Here is a 16,445-nt window from a genome sequence, read left to right on the forward strand (position 1 = left end):
TGTCCCGATCCCGTTACAGCCAATCCTGTTACCCCGATCCTGTTACAGCAGATCCCGTTGTCCCGATCCCGTTACCCCGATCCCGTTACCCCGATCCCGTTACCCCGATCCCGTTACAGCCGATCCCGTTACAGCCGATCCCGTTACCCCGATCCCGTTACCCCGATCCCATTACCCCGATCCCGTTACCCCGATCCCGTTACAGCCGATCCCGTTACAGCCGATCCCGTTGTCCCGGTCCCGTTACCCCGATCCCGTTACAGCAGATCCCGTTACCCCGATCCCGTTACCCCGGTCCCATTACCCCGATCCCGTTACCCCGATCCCGTTACCCCGATCCCGTCACAGCCGATCCCGTTACAGCCGATCCCGTTGTCCCGGTCCCGTTACCCCGATCCCGTTACAGCAGATCCCGTTACCCCGATCCCGTTACCCCGGTCCCATTACCCCGATCCCGTTACCCCGATCCCGTTACCCCGATCCCGTCACAGCCGATCCCGTTACAGCCGATCCCGTTACAGCCGATCCCGTTGCCCCGATCCCGTTACCCCGGTCCCGTTACAGCCGATCCCGTTACCCCGATCCCATTACAGCCGATCCCGTTACCCCGATCCCATTACCCCGATCCCGTTACAGCCGATCCCGTTGTCCCGATCCCGTTGCCCCGGTCCCGTTGCCCCGGTCCCGTCACACCGCTCCCCGCGGCCAATCCCAGGTCGCAGCCCGTGTCCCCGCGCTGTCCCCGGGCCATGGTGGCGCTGTCCGCGCTGTCCCCGGCGCTGTCCCCGGGCCATGGTGGCACAGCCGGTGTCGCCGGCGCTGTCGCTGGGGCTGGGCCGGCTCCTGGCCCCGGCCGCGCTCTCCTTGGCCGCGCTCCTCCTCCTCCTCCTGTCCGTGCTGGTCCCCAGCCCGAGCCGGCGGCGCTCCGCAGGTCAGTGCTCCCGTGGGCAGTGGGGACTGGCACCAGTACCGGCCCCGGACTGGCACCAGCAGTGCCCGAGGACCGGCACCGGCACTGAACTGGAGCGGGGAGAGGCAGCGGCAGGGAACGGGGACTGGGACCAGTAAGGAAAGCAGAACAGATCCCATTGGAAACAGCGACGGGGACCAGTAACGGCCCCGGGCTGGGACCAGCGAGGAACTGGAACCGGTTAGGGAGAGGTACTGGGATCAGCAGGGAACAGGGACTGAGACCAGTAACGCCCTCAGACTGGGATGGCCAGGGAACCGGAACCGGGAGAGGCAGTGGCAGTGAATGGGGACTGGGACCAGTAAGGAAAGCAGTCTGGAACCAGTGAGGAGTGCAGAGCAAGTCCCACAGGGAACACACACTGGAACTGGTAAGGACGGACTGGGATAAACTGGCACCAGTAAGGAGGGCAGACCAGTAACCACAGGGAATAGAGACTGGGACAAACAGCGAATACAGACTGGAACAAGTAAGGACAGAGCAGCACCAGTAAGGAGGACAAACTGGCACCAGTAAGGACAGACTGGGACCAGTAGGAAAAAAACTGGCACCAGTAAGGAGCGCAGAGCAGCTCCCAGAGAGACTATGGACTGGCACCAGTAAGGAGGGCAGACCAGTAACCACAGGGAATGCAAACTGGGACCAATAAGGAGGACACAGCAGCTCCCACTGGGAACAGGGACTGGGACCAGTGAGGACAAACTGGCCCCAGTAAGGAGCCCCCCAGCGCCCCCCCGGGCGGGGCTGTCCCGGTGTCCCTGTCCCCGTGTCCCTCCCCCAGCGGTGGCACTCTGCGCTGGCAGCGCCACTCGGAGGGACAGAGCCACCCTTCCCGCCTTGGGATTTCCCCGATTTCCCCGATTTCCGCGACTTTTTCTAGACAGGAAAATGCCCCCGAGCCCCGCGGGACCCCGGCACGCCGAGAGCCTGGGGGCCGGCAAAGCCATCGCCGTCCTCACCTCCGGGGGGGACGCACAGGGTAAGGGCACCCCAAAATCCCAAATCCCCAGGATCCCAAATCCTTGCAACCCCAAGACCCCCGGGATTCAAAACCCTGCCCCAAATCCCTCCAAATTTCTCCGCCTTTCCCCCAAAACGCCCCAAATCCCCCGGGATCCCCAAATCCCCCGGGATCCCCAAATCCCTGGGATTCCCAAAACCCCCTCCCCAAGTTCCCCCCGAAATTCCCCACAAATCCCTAAAAATCCTCTCCCTGCAAATCCCTAAAAAAGCTCCTTTTGGGGTAAAAAATAGGATTTTGATCTCACAACCATCGGAGTTTTCCCTGGATTGAGGTTTTGGGAATGACCTTGAGGGTACTTTGGGGTCGGGCGGAGCTTGGGGGGAGTTTTGCCATGGCAGGGGGGAACAAAGGTGACAAAATTCGGGGAGGGGACTCCAAGGGGACACGGGCAGCACTTTGGCACTGAGCCAAAATAATCGGGATTGCCCAAAATTCCAAGATTTCACCCCCAAATTTGGGATTTTTCTGCGGGTCCCAAGGATGGGGGGGTGGATGGACATGGGGGGTGCCAGGCCAAGGGGGGGCCCCCCCCGGAGTGTCCCCTCCCCCACCCCCGTGTTTGTCACCTGTGTCAGGCGCTGCCACCAAAGGTCACCGGGGCAAAAATAACCCAGGGGGTGGCAGCTGCGAGGGGGTAGGCGAGGGGGGGATCGGGGGGACGGATTTGGGGTGTCCCCAAGGGGGTGGCAGCTGGCGGGGGGGAGATGAGGATGACAACTTTGGAGGTGGCTTTGAGGATGTCACCGGGGGGTGGCAGGTGTCTGGGGGGTGACAGAGTGACCACGGTGTCCCGCAGGGATGAACGCGGCCGTGCGCGCCGTGGTGCGCGTGGGGATCTACACCGGGGCCAAGGTGTTCTTCGTGTGTGAGGTCAGTGCCAGCCCCAGTCCCAAAATTCCACATCACCACCCTGAAATTTGGGAAAAGGCGTCGTTTAACCGCTCTCTACTGTCCCCCCAGGGCTACCAGGGGCTGGTGGATGGTGGTGACCACATCAAGGAGGCCACGTGGGAGAGCGTGTCCATGATGCTGCAGCTGGTGAGGGACATGGACAGGGGACACAGGGACAGGGGGACACAGGGACAGGGGGACGCAGGGACAGGGGGACGCAGGGACAGGGGGACACAGGGGGATCCCCACCCGGCCTGGGGGGCCACTGGGTGTGCTCCTCACTGGTTCCAGTCTGAGCCTGAGCTCAGCAAAAAATGACCCAAAACCAGAGCTGAGATGGGGGGATGGACACAGGGACAGACACAGGGACGGACACAAGGACGGACACAGGGAGGGACACAGGGGTGGGATGGGATAGGATGGGACGGGACTGGACGGGATGGGATTATGGGATGGGATGGGATAATGGGATGGGATGGGATAATGGGATGGGATGGGATAATGGGATGGGATGGGATAATGGGATGGGATGGGATAATGGGATGGGATAATGGGATGGGATGGGACTGGATGGGACGGGATGGGATGGGTGGACAGACGGCTGGACGTACAGAAGGACAGCCAGCCAGCCCCCGTGGTCTGCAGGGCGGCACGGTGATCGGCAGGGATGGACACAGGGACGGACACACGGACGGACACAGGGACAGACACAGGGACGGACACAGGGGTGGACACAGGGACGGGATGGGATGGGATGGGATGGGATGGGATGGGATAGGATGGGACAGGACGGGACGGGATGGGATGGGTGGACAGAGGGCTGGACGTACAGAAGGACAGCCAGCCAGCCCCCGTGGTCTGCAGGGCGGCACGGTGATCGGCAGGGATGGACACAGGGACGGACACAGGGGTGGACACAGGGACGGGATGGGATGGGACAGGACGGGATGGGTGGACAGACAGCTGGACGTACAGAAGGACAGCCAGCCAGCCCCCGTGGTCTGCAGGGCGGCACGGTGATCGGCAGCGCGCGCTGCCAGGATTTCCGCACGCGCGAGGGGCGGCTCCGCGCCGCGCGGAATTTGGTCAAGCGCGGCATCACCAACCTGTGCGTGATCGGCGGCGACGGCAGCCTCACCGGCGCCGACACCTTCCGTGCTGAGTGGGGCGGGCTCCTGGCAGAGCTGCTCAAAACCGGTATGGGGGGACCCTGGGGGAACCCCGAAATCATGTGGGGGTGAGGGAGGGGGGCAGAGGGTCAAAGGAGAAAAGTTTGATTTGAAAGGAAGACAAAAATCTGGGTTTTGGCACACAAAAATGGGGAGGGATTCCCTAATTATGGAGGTTTAGGGCACTTTTGGTGCCCAAGGGGACATTTTGGAGAGGGGACACAGAGAGAACTGGGGTGTGGAAAGGTTTGGTTCCAAACCAGGATGTGAAACTCAAAATTTGGGGTTTTTCCCCCCTAATTATGGAGGTTTGGAGCACTGTTGAAGATGTTTTAAGAGGGAACACAGAGAAAAAAGAGGGTGTAGTTCAAAAAAATCACGGTGTAGCACTCAAAAATTTGGGTTTCCCCCCAAAATGGAGATTTGTGGCACCTCATCCTCTTAAGGGGACATTTTGGGGGGGTCCCACATCAGGAAAAGAGGATGTAGAAAAGTTTGATTCCAAAAGAGTTTTGGTTCCAAAATCAAGGTGTCCTACACATAAATGCAGGGTTTTGTCACCCAAAGCTGAGCATTTTCCCCCCTAACAATCCCTGTGGCACCTTTACCCCCACGTGACCATCTGGGGGTGACGTCCCCCTCCTGCCCACCCCTTCCCCAGGTGGCATCACGGCAGAGGAGGCGCAGCGCTCGAGCCACCTGAACATCGTGGGCATGGTGGGCTCCATCGACAACGACTTCTGCGGCACCGACATGACCATCGGCACCGACTCGGCGCTGCACCGCATCATGGAGATCGTGGATGCCATCACCACCACGGCACAGAGGTGACAGCGACGTCCTCGTTGTCCCCAACCCTCCAGCGTTCCCATTTCGGGTGGGTGACACCTTCTTGTCCCTGCAGCCACCAGAGGACTTTCGTGCTGGAGGTGATGGGGCGGCACTGTGGGTACGTGCTGGTGGTACCTGAGGGGGGTTCCTGTCACCTCAAAAATAGGGAGAAGTGGCTCAAAAGCTGTTTTTGGCCCCATTTCAGGTACCTGGCACTGATCACAGCCCTGGCCTGTGGTGCTGATTGGGTTTTCATCCCCGAGTCACCCCCTGAGGACGACTGGGAGGAGCATCTGTGCAGGAGGCTGACCGAGGTGGGAGGGAGGGATGGACATAGGGATGGACACAGGGATGGACACAGGGATGGACACAGGGATGGACACAGGGTGGACACAGGGATGGACACAGGGATGGACACAGGGTGGACACAAGGATGGACACAAGGATGGATGGAGGGATGGAATCCATGGATGGATGGATGGATGGGTGGATGGACGGACAGACGGACGGAAGGAGGGATGGATGGATGGATGGATGGATGGATGGATGGAGGGAGGGATGGATGGAGGGAGGGATGGATGGATGGAGGGAGGGATAGATGAATCCATGGAGGGATGGATGGATGGATGGATGGATGGATGGATGGATGGATGGATGGATGGATGGAATCCATGGATGGATGGAATCCATGGATGGATGGAGGGATGGATGGATGGAGGGAGGGATCGAGGGATGGATGGATGGATGGATGGATGGATCCATGGAGGGATGGATGGGATGGATGGATGGATGGATGGAAGGGATGATCTCCCCCTGTCCCCATCCTTGTTGTCACCCCGCGTTCCCCCCAGACCCGTGATGGCGGCTCCAGGCTCAACATCATCATCGTGGCCGAGGGTGCCATCGACAAGCATGGCAAGCCCATCACCTCGGATGACATCAAGGCCGTGAGTGGGGACGGGGGGACACAGGGGACACAGGGGACACCCCCCTTTGTTTCCCCTTTTTCGGGTCAGTCCCACAGCTCCCCTGTGTCCCCACAGCTGGTGGTGAAACGTCTGGGGTACGACACCAGAGTGACCATCCTGGGCCATGTCCAGCGTGGGGGGACCCCCTCGGCCTTCGACCGTATCCTGGTGGGCACTTCCTTCCTCACCCTGGCCCCAAAAAAGGGGACCTGGCCGTGACAACCCCCCCCCGCCCCGGGAGGTGACACCCCTGTGTCCCCTCAGGCCAGCAGGATGGGTGTGGAGGCCGTGATGGCGCTGCTCGAGGGAACGCCGGACACGCCAGCCTGCGTGGTCAGTCTGTCCGGCAACCAGGCTGTGCGCCTGCCCCTCATGGAGTGTGTCCAGGTGGTGAGTGGCTATGGTGGGACACTAGGAGTGGCCCAAGACCTAGCCCAGGGATGGTTACCACACCTGAGATGTCCCCAAACCCTCCAGGGAGTGTCCCCAAACCTGCCCCAGGGATGGATCCCACCCCAGGACACTGCAGTCCCTCCCCAGGACACTCCGTTCTACCCCAATCCCACCCAAAACACTCCAGTCCTACCCAGGACACCCTGATTCCATTCCAGAATACCCCAATGCCACCCCAATCCCACCCTGGATATCCCAATCCCACCCCAATCCCCCTCTGTGCCCCCAGACCAAGGACGTCACCACGGCCATGAACGAGGGACGCTTCGAGGACGCATTGAAGCTGCGGGGCCGGTGGGTGGCACCTCTCTGTCCCTGTCCCTGCACCCAATGTCCATAAAATGTCCCAAATCCCCAATCTCCCCAATTTTTAGGAGCTTCCAGAACAACTGGAACGTCTACAAGCTGCTGGCTCACATCCGCCCACCTGCCACCAAGGTAGGGGGCACTGGGGAGGGACCCAACCGAGGACACCCAAATCCCCATCCCAGAACACCTCAATTCCATCCCAGGACACGTCAGGGATGGAAACCACCCCAATCCCATCCCAATCCCACCCCAATCCCACCCCAAACACCTCAGGGATGGAAACCACCCCAATCCCATCCCAATCCCACCCCAGACACCTCAGGGATGGATATCACCCCAATCCATCCCAATCCATCCCAATCCCATCCCAATCCCACCCCAATCCCATCCCAGACACCTCAGGGATGGATATCACCCCAATCCATCCCAATTCCATCCCAATCCCACCCCAATCCCATCCCAATCCCGCCCCAAACACCTCAGGGATGGATATCACCCCAATCCATCCCAATTCCATCCCAATCCATCCCAATTCCATCCCAATCCCACCCCAATCCCATCCCAATCCCACCCCAATCCCACCCAGGACACCCCAAACCCACTTCAATCCCTTCCCAGAACACCCTAATCCTGCCACTGTCCCCAAGGCCACCTCAGCCATGTCCCCTATCCACACAAAGTGATTACATCACTGTCCCCAAGGCCACCCCAGGCTACCCCAATGCCAGTGCTGCCCCCAGGGCCCACTGACCGCTGTCCCCATGTCCCTGTCGCTGTCCCCAGAGCGGGTACACGGTGGCCGTGATGAACGTGGGCGCTCCGGCCGCGGGGATGAACGCGGCTGTGCGGGCCACCGTGAGGATCGGCCTCATCCACGGCCACCGCATGCTGGCTGTGCACGACGGCTTCGAGGGGCTGGCCTTGGGCATGGTGAGAGCCTGCAGGGAACGGGGTCTGGGGTGGGTTTGGGATGGATTTGGGATGGATTTGAAGGGATGGCCTTGGGGATGGTGAGAGCCTGCAGGGAACGGGGTCTGGGGTGGATTTGGGATGGATTTGGGATGGATTTGGGATGGATTTGGGATGGATTTGGGATGGATTTGAAGGGATGGCCTTCGGGATGGTGAGAGCCTGCAGGGAACGGGGTCTGGGGTGGATTTGGGATGGATTTGAAGGGATGGATTTGAAGGGATGGATTTGAAGGGATGGATTTGAAGGGATGGATTTGAAGGGATGGATTTGAAGGGATGGATTTGAAGGGATGGATTTGAAGGGATGGATTTGAAGGGATGGATTTGAAGGGATGGATTTGAAGGGATGGATTTGAAGGGATGGATTTGAAGGGATGGATTTGAAGGGATGGATTTGAAGGGATGGATTTGGGATGGATTTGAAGGGATGGCCTTGGGGATGGTGAGAGCCTACAGGGAATGGGCTTTGGGATGGATTTGGGATGGATTTGGGATGGATTTGGGATGGATTTGGGATGGATTTGGGATGGATTTGAAGGGATGGCCTTGGGGATGGTGAGAGCCTGCAGGGAACGGGGTCTGGGGTGGATTTGGGATGGATTTGGGATGGATTTGAAGGGCTGGCATTCGGGATGGTGAGAGCCTACAGGGAATGGGCTTTGGGATGGATTTGGGATGGATTTGAAGGGCTGGCCTTGGGGATGGTGAGAGCCTGCAGGGAACAGGGTTTGGGATGGATTTGGGATGGATTTGGGATGGATTTGGGATGGCCTTGGGGATGGTGAGGGTCCCATGGGAAAAAGAGTTGGGATAGGGAGATCTTTGTGGGATAAAGAGGGGGCCAGGCTATGACAGATTTAAAGGGTTGGATTTTGAGCTGGTGAGATTCCTATAGGGAAAAGGGGTGGAAAAGAGGGGTGGGAAGTGCAGGATGGGTTTTAAGGGTTGGATTTTGGGAGAAGGAGATCCCAGAGAGAAAAGGGGGTGCTCAGGAGTGCACAATAGCTTTGAGGGCTTGGCTTTTGGGATGGGGAGATTCTAGTGGGGAAATGGGGGTGGAAAAATGTGGTGAGAAGCACGGGATGGGTCTGAGGGATTGAAGACAGATTTGAAGGGTTGGGGAATGGGGAGATGCCAGCAAGAAAATACAGTGGGAAAAGAGTTTGGGAAGTGCAGGATGGATTTGATGGGCTGGATTTTGGGATGGGGAGATCCCTGTGGGAAAAGGGTGCAAGGGCCTGGGAAGGGGCAGTTGTGGCCCTGCAGGGATGGGGATTCTTCAGGAATTCTTCAGGATGGGGGTGTTTAACCCCTGTCCAAACCCCAGCCCTGCCATGGGTCTGATCTGCTGCTGTCCCAGAGCCAGGGGACACTGTGTGACCCCAGTATGGCTCTGACAGGGCTGAGGGGACATCGTATGACCCCAGCGTCACTCTCATAGGGCTGAGGGGGGCCAGTGTGACCCCAGATCCTTCTCCCATTCCATTAACCCTCTTTCACCCCCCAGGTGGAGGAGATCGGCTGGAATGCTGTGGGCAGCTGGATAGGGCTGGGAGGATCCAAACTGGGCACCAAGAGGTGACTCCCCCGCTGTGTGGGGTCATTTGGTGTCCCTCTGGGGTCCCCACTATGGTCAGCCTCATCCAGGGGGGTTTCCCCTTCCCAGGACTCTGCCCAAGAAATACTTTGAGGAGATCTGTGCCAACATCAGCAAATTTGGGATCCATGCTCTCATCATCATCGGTGGCTTTGAGGTCAGTGGGGTGTGGTCAGGGCAGGGTCAGTGTCCCCACTGTCCCCAACGCGTTCACAGGCAGCTTGGAGCTGGTGGAGGGCCAGGTCCAGTCAGGCTGTGGTCAGTGTCCCCAGTGTCCCTCTCCTCTCTGCTTTGTCCCCTGACGTCTCCATTGTCCCCCAGGCGTTCACGGCTGGCCTGGAGCTGGTGGAGGGCCGGGCGCGCTTCGAGGAGCTCTGCATCCCCCTGTGCATTGTCCCCGCCACCGTCTCCAACAACGTCCCCGGCTCCGACTTCAGCATCGGGGCTGACACCGCCCTCAACACCATCACCACTGTGAGAGCTCAAACACCCCCCAAATCCCTCATCCCAAACACCATCACCACTGTGAGAGCTCAAATACCCCCCAAATCCCTCATCCCAAACACCACCAGCACTGTGAGAGCTCAAACACCCCCCAAATCCCTCATCCCAAACACCACCAGCACTGTGAGACCTCAAACATCCCCCAAATCCCTCATCCCAAACACCCCCAAATCCCTCATCCCAAACACCCCCAAATCCCTCATCCCAAACACCACCAGCACTGTGAGAGCTCAAACACCCCCAAATCCCTCATCCCAAACACCCCCAAATCCCTCATCCCAAACACCCCCAAATCCCTCATCCCAAACACCATCACCACTGTGAGACCTCAAACACCCCCAAATCCCTCATCCCAAACACCATCACCACTGTGAGACCTCAAACACCCCCAAATCCCTCATCCCAAACACCATCACCACTGTGAGAGCTCAAACAGCCCCCAAATCCCTCATCCCAAACACCCCCAAATCCCTCATCCCAAACACCACCAGCACTGTGAGAGCTCAAACACCCCCAAATCCCTCATCCCAAACACCACCAGCACTGTGAGACCTCAAATACCCCCCAAATCCCTCATCCCAAACACCCCCAAATCCCTCATCCCAAACACCATCACCACTGTGAGACCTCAAACACCCCCAAATCCCTCATCCCAAACACCATCACCACTGTGAGAGCTCAAACAGCCCCCAAATCCCTCATCCCAAACACCACCAGCACTGTGAGAGCTCAAACACCCCCAAATCCCTCATCCCAAACACCCCCAAATCCCTCATCCCAAACACCACCACCACTGTGAGACCTCAAACACCCCCAAATCCCTCATCCCAAACACCACCAGCACTGTGAGAGCTCAAACAGCCCCCAAATCCCTCATCCCAAACACCACCACCATGGCCAGACTCGATCCTACAGCCTCTGATCCCATCACCAGTGAGATCCCAAATTCTGTATCCCACATCACTCCCAATCCCAAACACCATCACCATAGTGAGACCCCAGTGGAAGTTCCCAAATTCCCCTGATCCCAAAACACTTCTTCCACCACCACCACCACGCTGAGACCCCGATGGGAATTCTCCAGCTCCTCTGACCCTAAATCCCTTTTCCTGACCCCAAATCTCCCATTTCAGACATGTGACCTGATCAAGCAATCTGTGGGAGGCACCTCAATCCCCTGCCCCCAAACCCTGCCCTATTTCACATGTGTGACCTGATCAGTCTGCAGTGAGCACCCCAAATCCTGACCCTAAATCCTGACCTCAAATCCCCTGGCCCCACATCCCTTTTCCTGACCCCAAACCCTGTCCCCATGGCAGACGTGTGACCTGATCAAGCAGTCTGCAGTGAACACCCCAAATCCTGATCCTAAATCCTGATCTCAAATCCCCTGGCCCCAAATCCCTTTTCCTGACCCCAAATCCCTTTTCCTGACCCCAAATCCCTTTTCCTGACCCCAAATCCCTTTTCCTGACCCCAAATCCCTTTTCGTGACTCCAAATCCCTTTTCCTGACCCCAAATCCCTTTTCGTGACTCCAAATCCCTTTTCCTGACCCCAAATCCCTTTTCCTGACCCCAAATCCTGTCCCCATGGCAGACGTGTGACCTGATCAAGCAGTCGGCCGCGGGCACCAAGCGCCGCGTGTTCATCATCGAGACCATGGGTGGCTTCTGTGGCTACCTGGCCACCATGGCTGGGCTGGCGGCCGGCGCGGATGCCGCCTACATCTTTGAGGAGCCCTTCAGCAGCCGTGACCTGCAGGTGGGGACAGTCCTGCCCTGTCCCCGGGGTCACTGGGGTGGTGTGGAATGAGGGAGTTTCCATTCCTGACCCCACTCCCACCCCCATTCCTGACCCTGCAGGCCAACGTCGACCACCTGATAGAGAAGATGAAGACCACAGTGAAGAGAGGGCTTGTGCTCAGGTGGGCCCTGGCACTCGGAGGGGACCTCATGTCACTCCCATGGGGATTGTGTTTGGGATTTCAGGGGAATTCAGGTCTCACTGTGGTGATGGGTCAAGGATGGGAGATGTGGGGCCTCACCGTGTTTGGGATCAGTGGAATTGTTTGGGATGGGGTGAACTGTGGGATTTGGACCTGACCCTGCTGTAGGAATGAGCGCTGCAATGAGAATTACACCACGGATTTCATCTACAACCTCTACTCCGAGGAGGGCAAAGGGGTCTTTGACTGCCGGAAAAACGTCCTCGGGCACATGCAGCAGGTGGGAATTCCCTGGGAATGGGGTGAGGGTTTGGGAATTCCCCTGGGAACAGGATCGGGGCTTGGGGGATTTCCCCAGGAATCCAATCAGGGTTTGGAGGATTTTCCCGGATTCTCCTGGTGCAGGGAGGCAGCCCCACCCCCTTTGACCGGAATTTCGGCACCAAGATGGGCGCCAAGGCCGTGGCCTGGATCACTGGGAAGATCAAGGAATGCTCCCGGCACGGTGGGTGCTGCTGGAGGGGGGATCCCAAAGGGACCCCAGAGTGGCCCTACATTCCCAAAGGGCCTCCTGCAGATTCTGGGGGGTGTTCCCTGCTCCTGGATGATCCCAAACATTCCCAATCTCCCTCCCATGTTCCTGGGAGGTCCCAAATATTGCCCACCTACCCTCGCAGGGGTTTTCCCCTCCTGGAGCATCCCAAACATTCTCAACCCCTGCTCCAGGAGGATCCCAAACATTCCAAACTTCCCCTCCCAGGTGTTCCCCCATTCCCGAAGATTTACAGACATTCCCACCCTTCCCTCCCACGTCCCTGGAGGATCCCAAATATTCCCAACTCACCTCCAGGAGGTTCCCAAACACTCCTGTGTCCCCCCCCAGGCCGGATCTTTGCCAACACGGCTGACTCGGCGTGCCTGCTGGGGATGCGCAAGCGCAGCCTGGTGTTCCAGCCCATCGCCGAGCTGCGCCAGCAGACAGATTTCGAGTGCGTGTCCCCCCCTGTGTCCCCCCCTGTCCCATCCTGGGGAGGTGGGACAAAGCCCAGCTCCCTCCCCAGGGATGTCCCCAGCCTGTCTCTGCCCTGTCCCCGCAGGCACCGCATCCCGAAGGAGCAGTGGTGGCTGAGGCTGCGGCCCATCCTCAAAATACTGGCCAAGTACAACATTGAGCTGGACACATCGGAGACGGCACACCTGGAGCACCTGACCCGCAAGGTCCTGGTCCCCGAGGCCACCCCGTGACAGGGACAGCGGCCACCACCACCCCTGGAGAACCCCAAAAATCCCCTTTTCCCACAGCCTTTCAGGGATTTTGCGGGATTTTGAGAAGTGGTCGCCGAGTGATGGCGGGATGAGTTGAGGACGGGTGGTGGAGGTTGAGGTTTTTAGGGTTAGAAGTCACAAGATGGAGATGTTTCAATAAATTCAGTGCTTGTCCAAGTGCTCCAGGTCTCTCTGAATCCATGGAAAGGTAAACCTAGATCCCACTGACCCCAAATCCCTCCTGATGCTCAGGATTTCACTGCCCAGCATAACAGAGGTGGAATTTGAGCTTTCATCCCCAAGCCCCTCTCAGAAAATAACAACAACAGTTTTTAGCTGCTTGGTTTCACCTTGGAGAGCTGCTCTTCCATTGAATCCTGGAACAGATTCCCAAAAAAACCCCAAACCAACACCAAAGGGTGAATTCCTGGTGGGAAAGCCCAGAGCTTGAGGATGTGGGAGGGAAGCCTTCAGCTCCACATGGAGCTCTTTGGAGAAGATTTCCTTGGCCCACAAGAATTCCAGCCCTGAAAATGTCAGGTTTTGAGGGGGTTTCACTCTTGGTACAGCACAAAAATTATGGGTGAACAGAGAAATCCTCAGTCTCCATGCTGGAGAAACACCTGGATCTTTGATTTCCAGCTAACATATCCCATAGAATTTCTCTGCATCCCAACCCTCAATTTCCTGCCTTGAGTCCTTTCTCAAAGGAGAATTTTCCTTGAAATCCTTCCTTTCCCAAGGGAAAAAATAAAAAACAAACAAACAAAAAAAAGGGGGAAAACAGATTAATCCAACAGCTGGGATATAATTTGCCATCAGAGGGGGATTGTTCATTGCAGGAAGGTGAAAGAGGTGGACAGGGAGAGAAACGGAGGGGATAGAGAGGAGGAAATGGAGGGAGTGTGACAGGACAGGGAGGAGAAACGGAGAGGACAAAATGGAAGGCACAGAGGCAGGAAATGGAGGCAGTGTGAGGGGCCGGAGAGGAACAAGAACCACGGAGAAGAACCTGGCAAGTGGCGAAGTGAGCAGGGAACCTCTCCCAGGAGGGAGGGGCGATGCGGGGCAAGGGTGGGCGTCCCCCTCTCAGGTGAGCAGCAGCAGGTACTCCTTGAGGCAGGTGGGCAGTGGCAGCTGCTGCACAGCCTGGGGCAGGAAGCGCAGGCCCAGCGAGCGGCGCACGGCGTAGCGCGACAGCGCCTGCAGCGTGCCCGGCGCCGAGCACAGCAGCGTCAGCCGCTGGCACAGCTGCGGGTCCCGCGCCACCTCCCAGGGCAGGCTCCCGTTCTTGCGCAGCTCGAAGTGTCCCGTGGCTCTGTGCAGCAAATCCAGGCAGGAATCCTCACGCTCCGTGCCCAGGCCCCGCACCAGCAGCGCCACTAGGCGCGAGATGGGGCTCTGGCCCTTCAGGTTGACCACGCGCACCTCGGCGCCGAAGTCCAGCAGGACGCTGACGCTCTCCAGGTTGCCCTTCATGGCCGCCCAGCTCAGAGGGGTGTCGTTGTTGTAGTCCAGGGCGTTGACCAAGGCGCCGTTGGCCAGCAGGGCTCGTACACACTCGGCGTTGTTCTTGAAGGCTGCCCAGTGCAGCGGCGTGTCCTTGTTGCCGTCCAGGGCGTTGGGGTTGGCTCCGTACTCCAATAAAATCTCCACGCAGGTTTCGTCTTTTTCTGCTGCGTAGTGAAGGGCTGTGCGGTTGTAACCATCCAGTGCGTTCACCTACGGGAGAAAATAAAAGAAAATAAAGGTTTGGAGGTCAGGGAGTGGCCCCAGCAGCAAGGAGGCAAAGGTTCCAAAGCCCAAATGTAGGGAAAAATGAGGGGTTTGGTCCAGCAGCCAGGGGGAAGTGAGGTAATAAATCCAGCAAATTTAGGGTTTAATTCTTCCTTCCCAGCCTCCTGAAAACTCAGCGCAAAAACTTAGGTTTCAATCCTACCTTCCCAAAATCTCAGTGGAAACATTTAGGTTTTAATTCTCCCTCCTCACCCTCTCCAACAGCTCAGCACAAAAATTTAGGTTTCAATGCTTCATCTGCTCCCAAAATCCCAGCCCAAAAATTCCCTCCTTGTTGGGACAATGAACCTTCCCCTGGTGCCACTTTTTGAGGGGCTACAAACCCACAGAATATCATGAGCTGGAAAAGACCTACAAAGATCATCAAATCCAAGCCCTGGCCCTGCACAGGGTGCTCCAAAATCTCCCCCTCTGCCAGGAGCATTGTCCAAACCTCAGTCCCTGGAGCTTGCACCCCACAACACTCCGGGTTAAGAACTTTCTCCCAAAACCCAGCTTAAACCCATCAGCTCTAACTGGAGCTGTTTATCAGCTCCTCCACACCGCCCCGTCCCTTTCCTCAGTGTTTTCCACCTGTTTTTGGTTTTTCCAGAGCTTTACCTCGGCTCCTTTTTGCAGCAGCAGCTCCACGCAGTCAGCATCAGCCACCATGCAGGCACAGTGCAGGGGTTTGAGGGTGCCATGCAAGCAGTTCACATCGGCGCCCTGGGGAACACAAGAAACCCCGCCGGTCAGGAACTGCCCCCTTCAGAAAGGACACAGGAATCGCTTCGGGGACAGCAAACTTTCCCTGCCCTTCCCATGCCTTCTGAAAGGCTTAGTTCAGAGAAATCCCGTGGATTTGTTGGCGTGAACCCTCCCGGTTTTACTCCCGCTTGTTTCACCCATTCACTATCACCAAACGATGCCCAGAGACACCTCCGGCCCCGGGGCTCCGGAAAAGCCTGGAATCTTTAACCCAATGGGAGATGCCCTGATCTTCCCCTCTGGGGACACGAAAACCCCTGCAGGGAGTCCTCACGGAGGCTCTGCAGGGGCCGGGACAGCCGGGGACAGCTCAGCAGTGCCGGTCAGAGGGACCCGGAGTCCTCAGGAGGCTCAGGCAGGACGCGGCAGGGCAGGGCTGGGGTATCCCGGGCGCAGGAGCTCACCCGGCCGATGAGATCCTCCACGTTGTCCCGGGGAAAGGAGCGGATGGCGGCGATGGTGCGGATAAGGCGCTCGGACAGCGAGTACTTGCTCTGGATGCTCTGCATGATGTACCACATGGCGCAGGCCGCGCCGCGGCATCCCCGGCCGGCCCCGCCGAGCCCCGCGCCGGACCGGGCCGGGCCGGGAGCGGCCCGAGCCAGGCCAAGCCGCAGGAGAGTCCGGAGGCAGAGCCGCGGCTGTTCCGGAGAAACCCGGCGCGGTTCCGGGGAGGTTCCGGGGAGGTTCCGGGGCGGTACCGGGGCCGTTCCGGGGGACCCGGGCCGCTCTCGGATCAAACGCTGCCCAGGGAGGACGCGGAAACGCCGCTGACCACAAGTGACGTCATCAGAGTGCCCCGCCCCGCTCCCCTCGCCACCAATCCGGCTCCGGCGCCGCCGCTGATCCCGCCCCCTTCGTGCCTTTCCTCCAACCCCCAGCACCAACCGCGTTTAAGCCCCGCCCCCTGACTGACTTCCACCAATCCGCGTTTTCCTACGATCACGAAGGCCCTACCCCTCCTCCACAGACCCCCCCCCGTAGCCCCCCCATTTTCCCCA

At 58.5% G+C, this 16,445-nt stretch overlaps 2 protein-coding genes across 3 annotated transcripts; one reads left to right on the forward strand and one right to left on the reverse strand.

Moving 5' to 3' along the window:
• The first annotated feature begins 756 nt into the window (after window positions 1-756).
• PFKM (phosphofructokinase, muscle) lies at window positions 757-13,846 on the forward strand. The gene is made up of 23 exons (XM_063420953.1): window positions 757-931; window positions 1,851-1,949; window positions 2,791-2,864; window positions 2,955-3,032; window positions 3,893-4,082; window positions 4,716-4,881; window positions 4,959-5,003; window positions 5,091-5,199; window positions 5,737-5,832; window positions 5,929-6,021; window positions 6,118-6,243; window positions 6,536-6,600; window positions 6,681-6,744; window positions 7,399-7,545; window positions 9,094-9,164; window positions 9,253-9,340; window positions 9,505-9,657; window positions 11,286-11,450; window positions 11,552-11,613; window positions 11,803-11,914; window positions 12,040-12,139; window positions 12,518-12,623; window positions 12,732-13,846. Exons 1-23 carry the CDS (start codon window positions 793-795, stop codon window positions 12,877-12,879), a joined length of 2,496 nt encoding a protein of 831 aa, XP_063277023.1. The 5' UTR covers window positions 757-792; the 3' UTR covers window positions 12,880-13,846.
• Window positions 13,689-16,212, reverse strand: ASB8 (ankyrin repeat and SOCS box containing 8). Of its 2 annotated transcripts, none has more exons than XM_063420955.1 (3): window positions 15,845-16,212; window positions 15,298-15,442; window positions 13,689-14,622 (listed from the first exon to the last, which is right to left on the reverse strand). In XM_063420955.1, the coding sequence occupies exons 1-3, from the start codon at window positions 15,985-15,987 to the stop codon at window positions 13,990-13,992; spliced, it is 921 nt and encodes a 306-aa protein (XP_063277025.1). In that variant the 5' UTR covers window positions 15,988-16,212; the 3' UTR covers window positions 13,689-13,989. The 2 variants fall into 2 exon arrangements, with proteins under 2 accessions (XP_063277025.1, XP_063277024.1); XM_063420954.1 differs by having other exon boundaries at window positions 15,298-15,402; window positions 15,849-16,208.
• Window positions 16,213-16,445: the final 233 nt, after the last annotated feature.

Source organism: Prinia subflava, chromosome 34 (genome assembly GCF_021018805.1).
Source record: "Prinia subflava isolate CZ2003 ecotype Zambia chromosome 34, Cam_Psub_1.2, whole genome shotgun sequence".
NCBI classification, from domain to species: domain Eukaryota; kingdom Metazoa; phylum Chordata; class Aves; order Passeriformes; family Cisticolidae; genus Prinia; species Prinia subflava.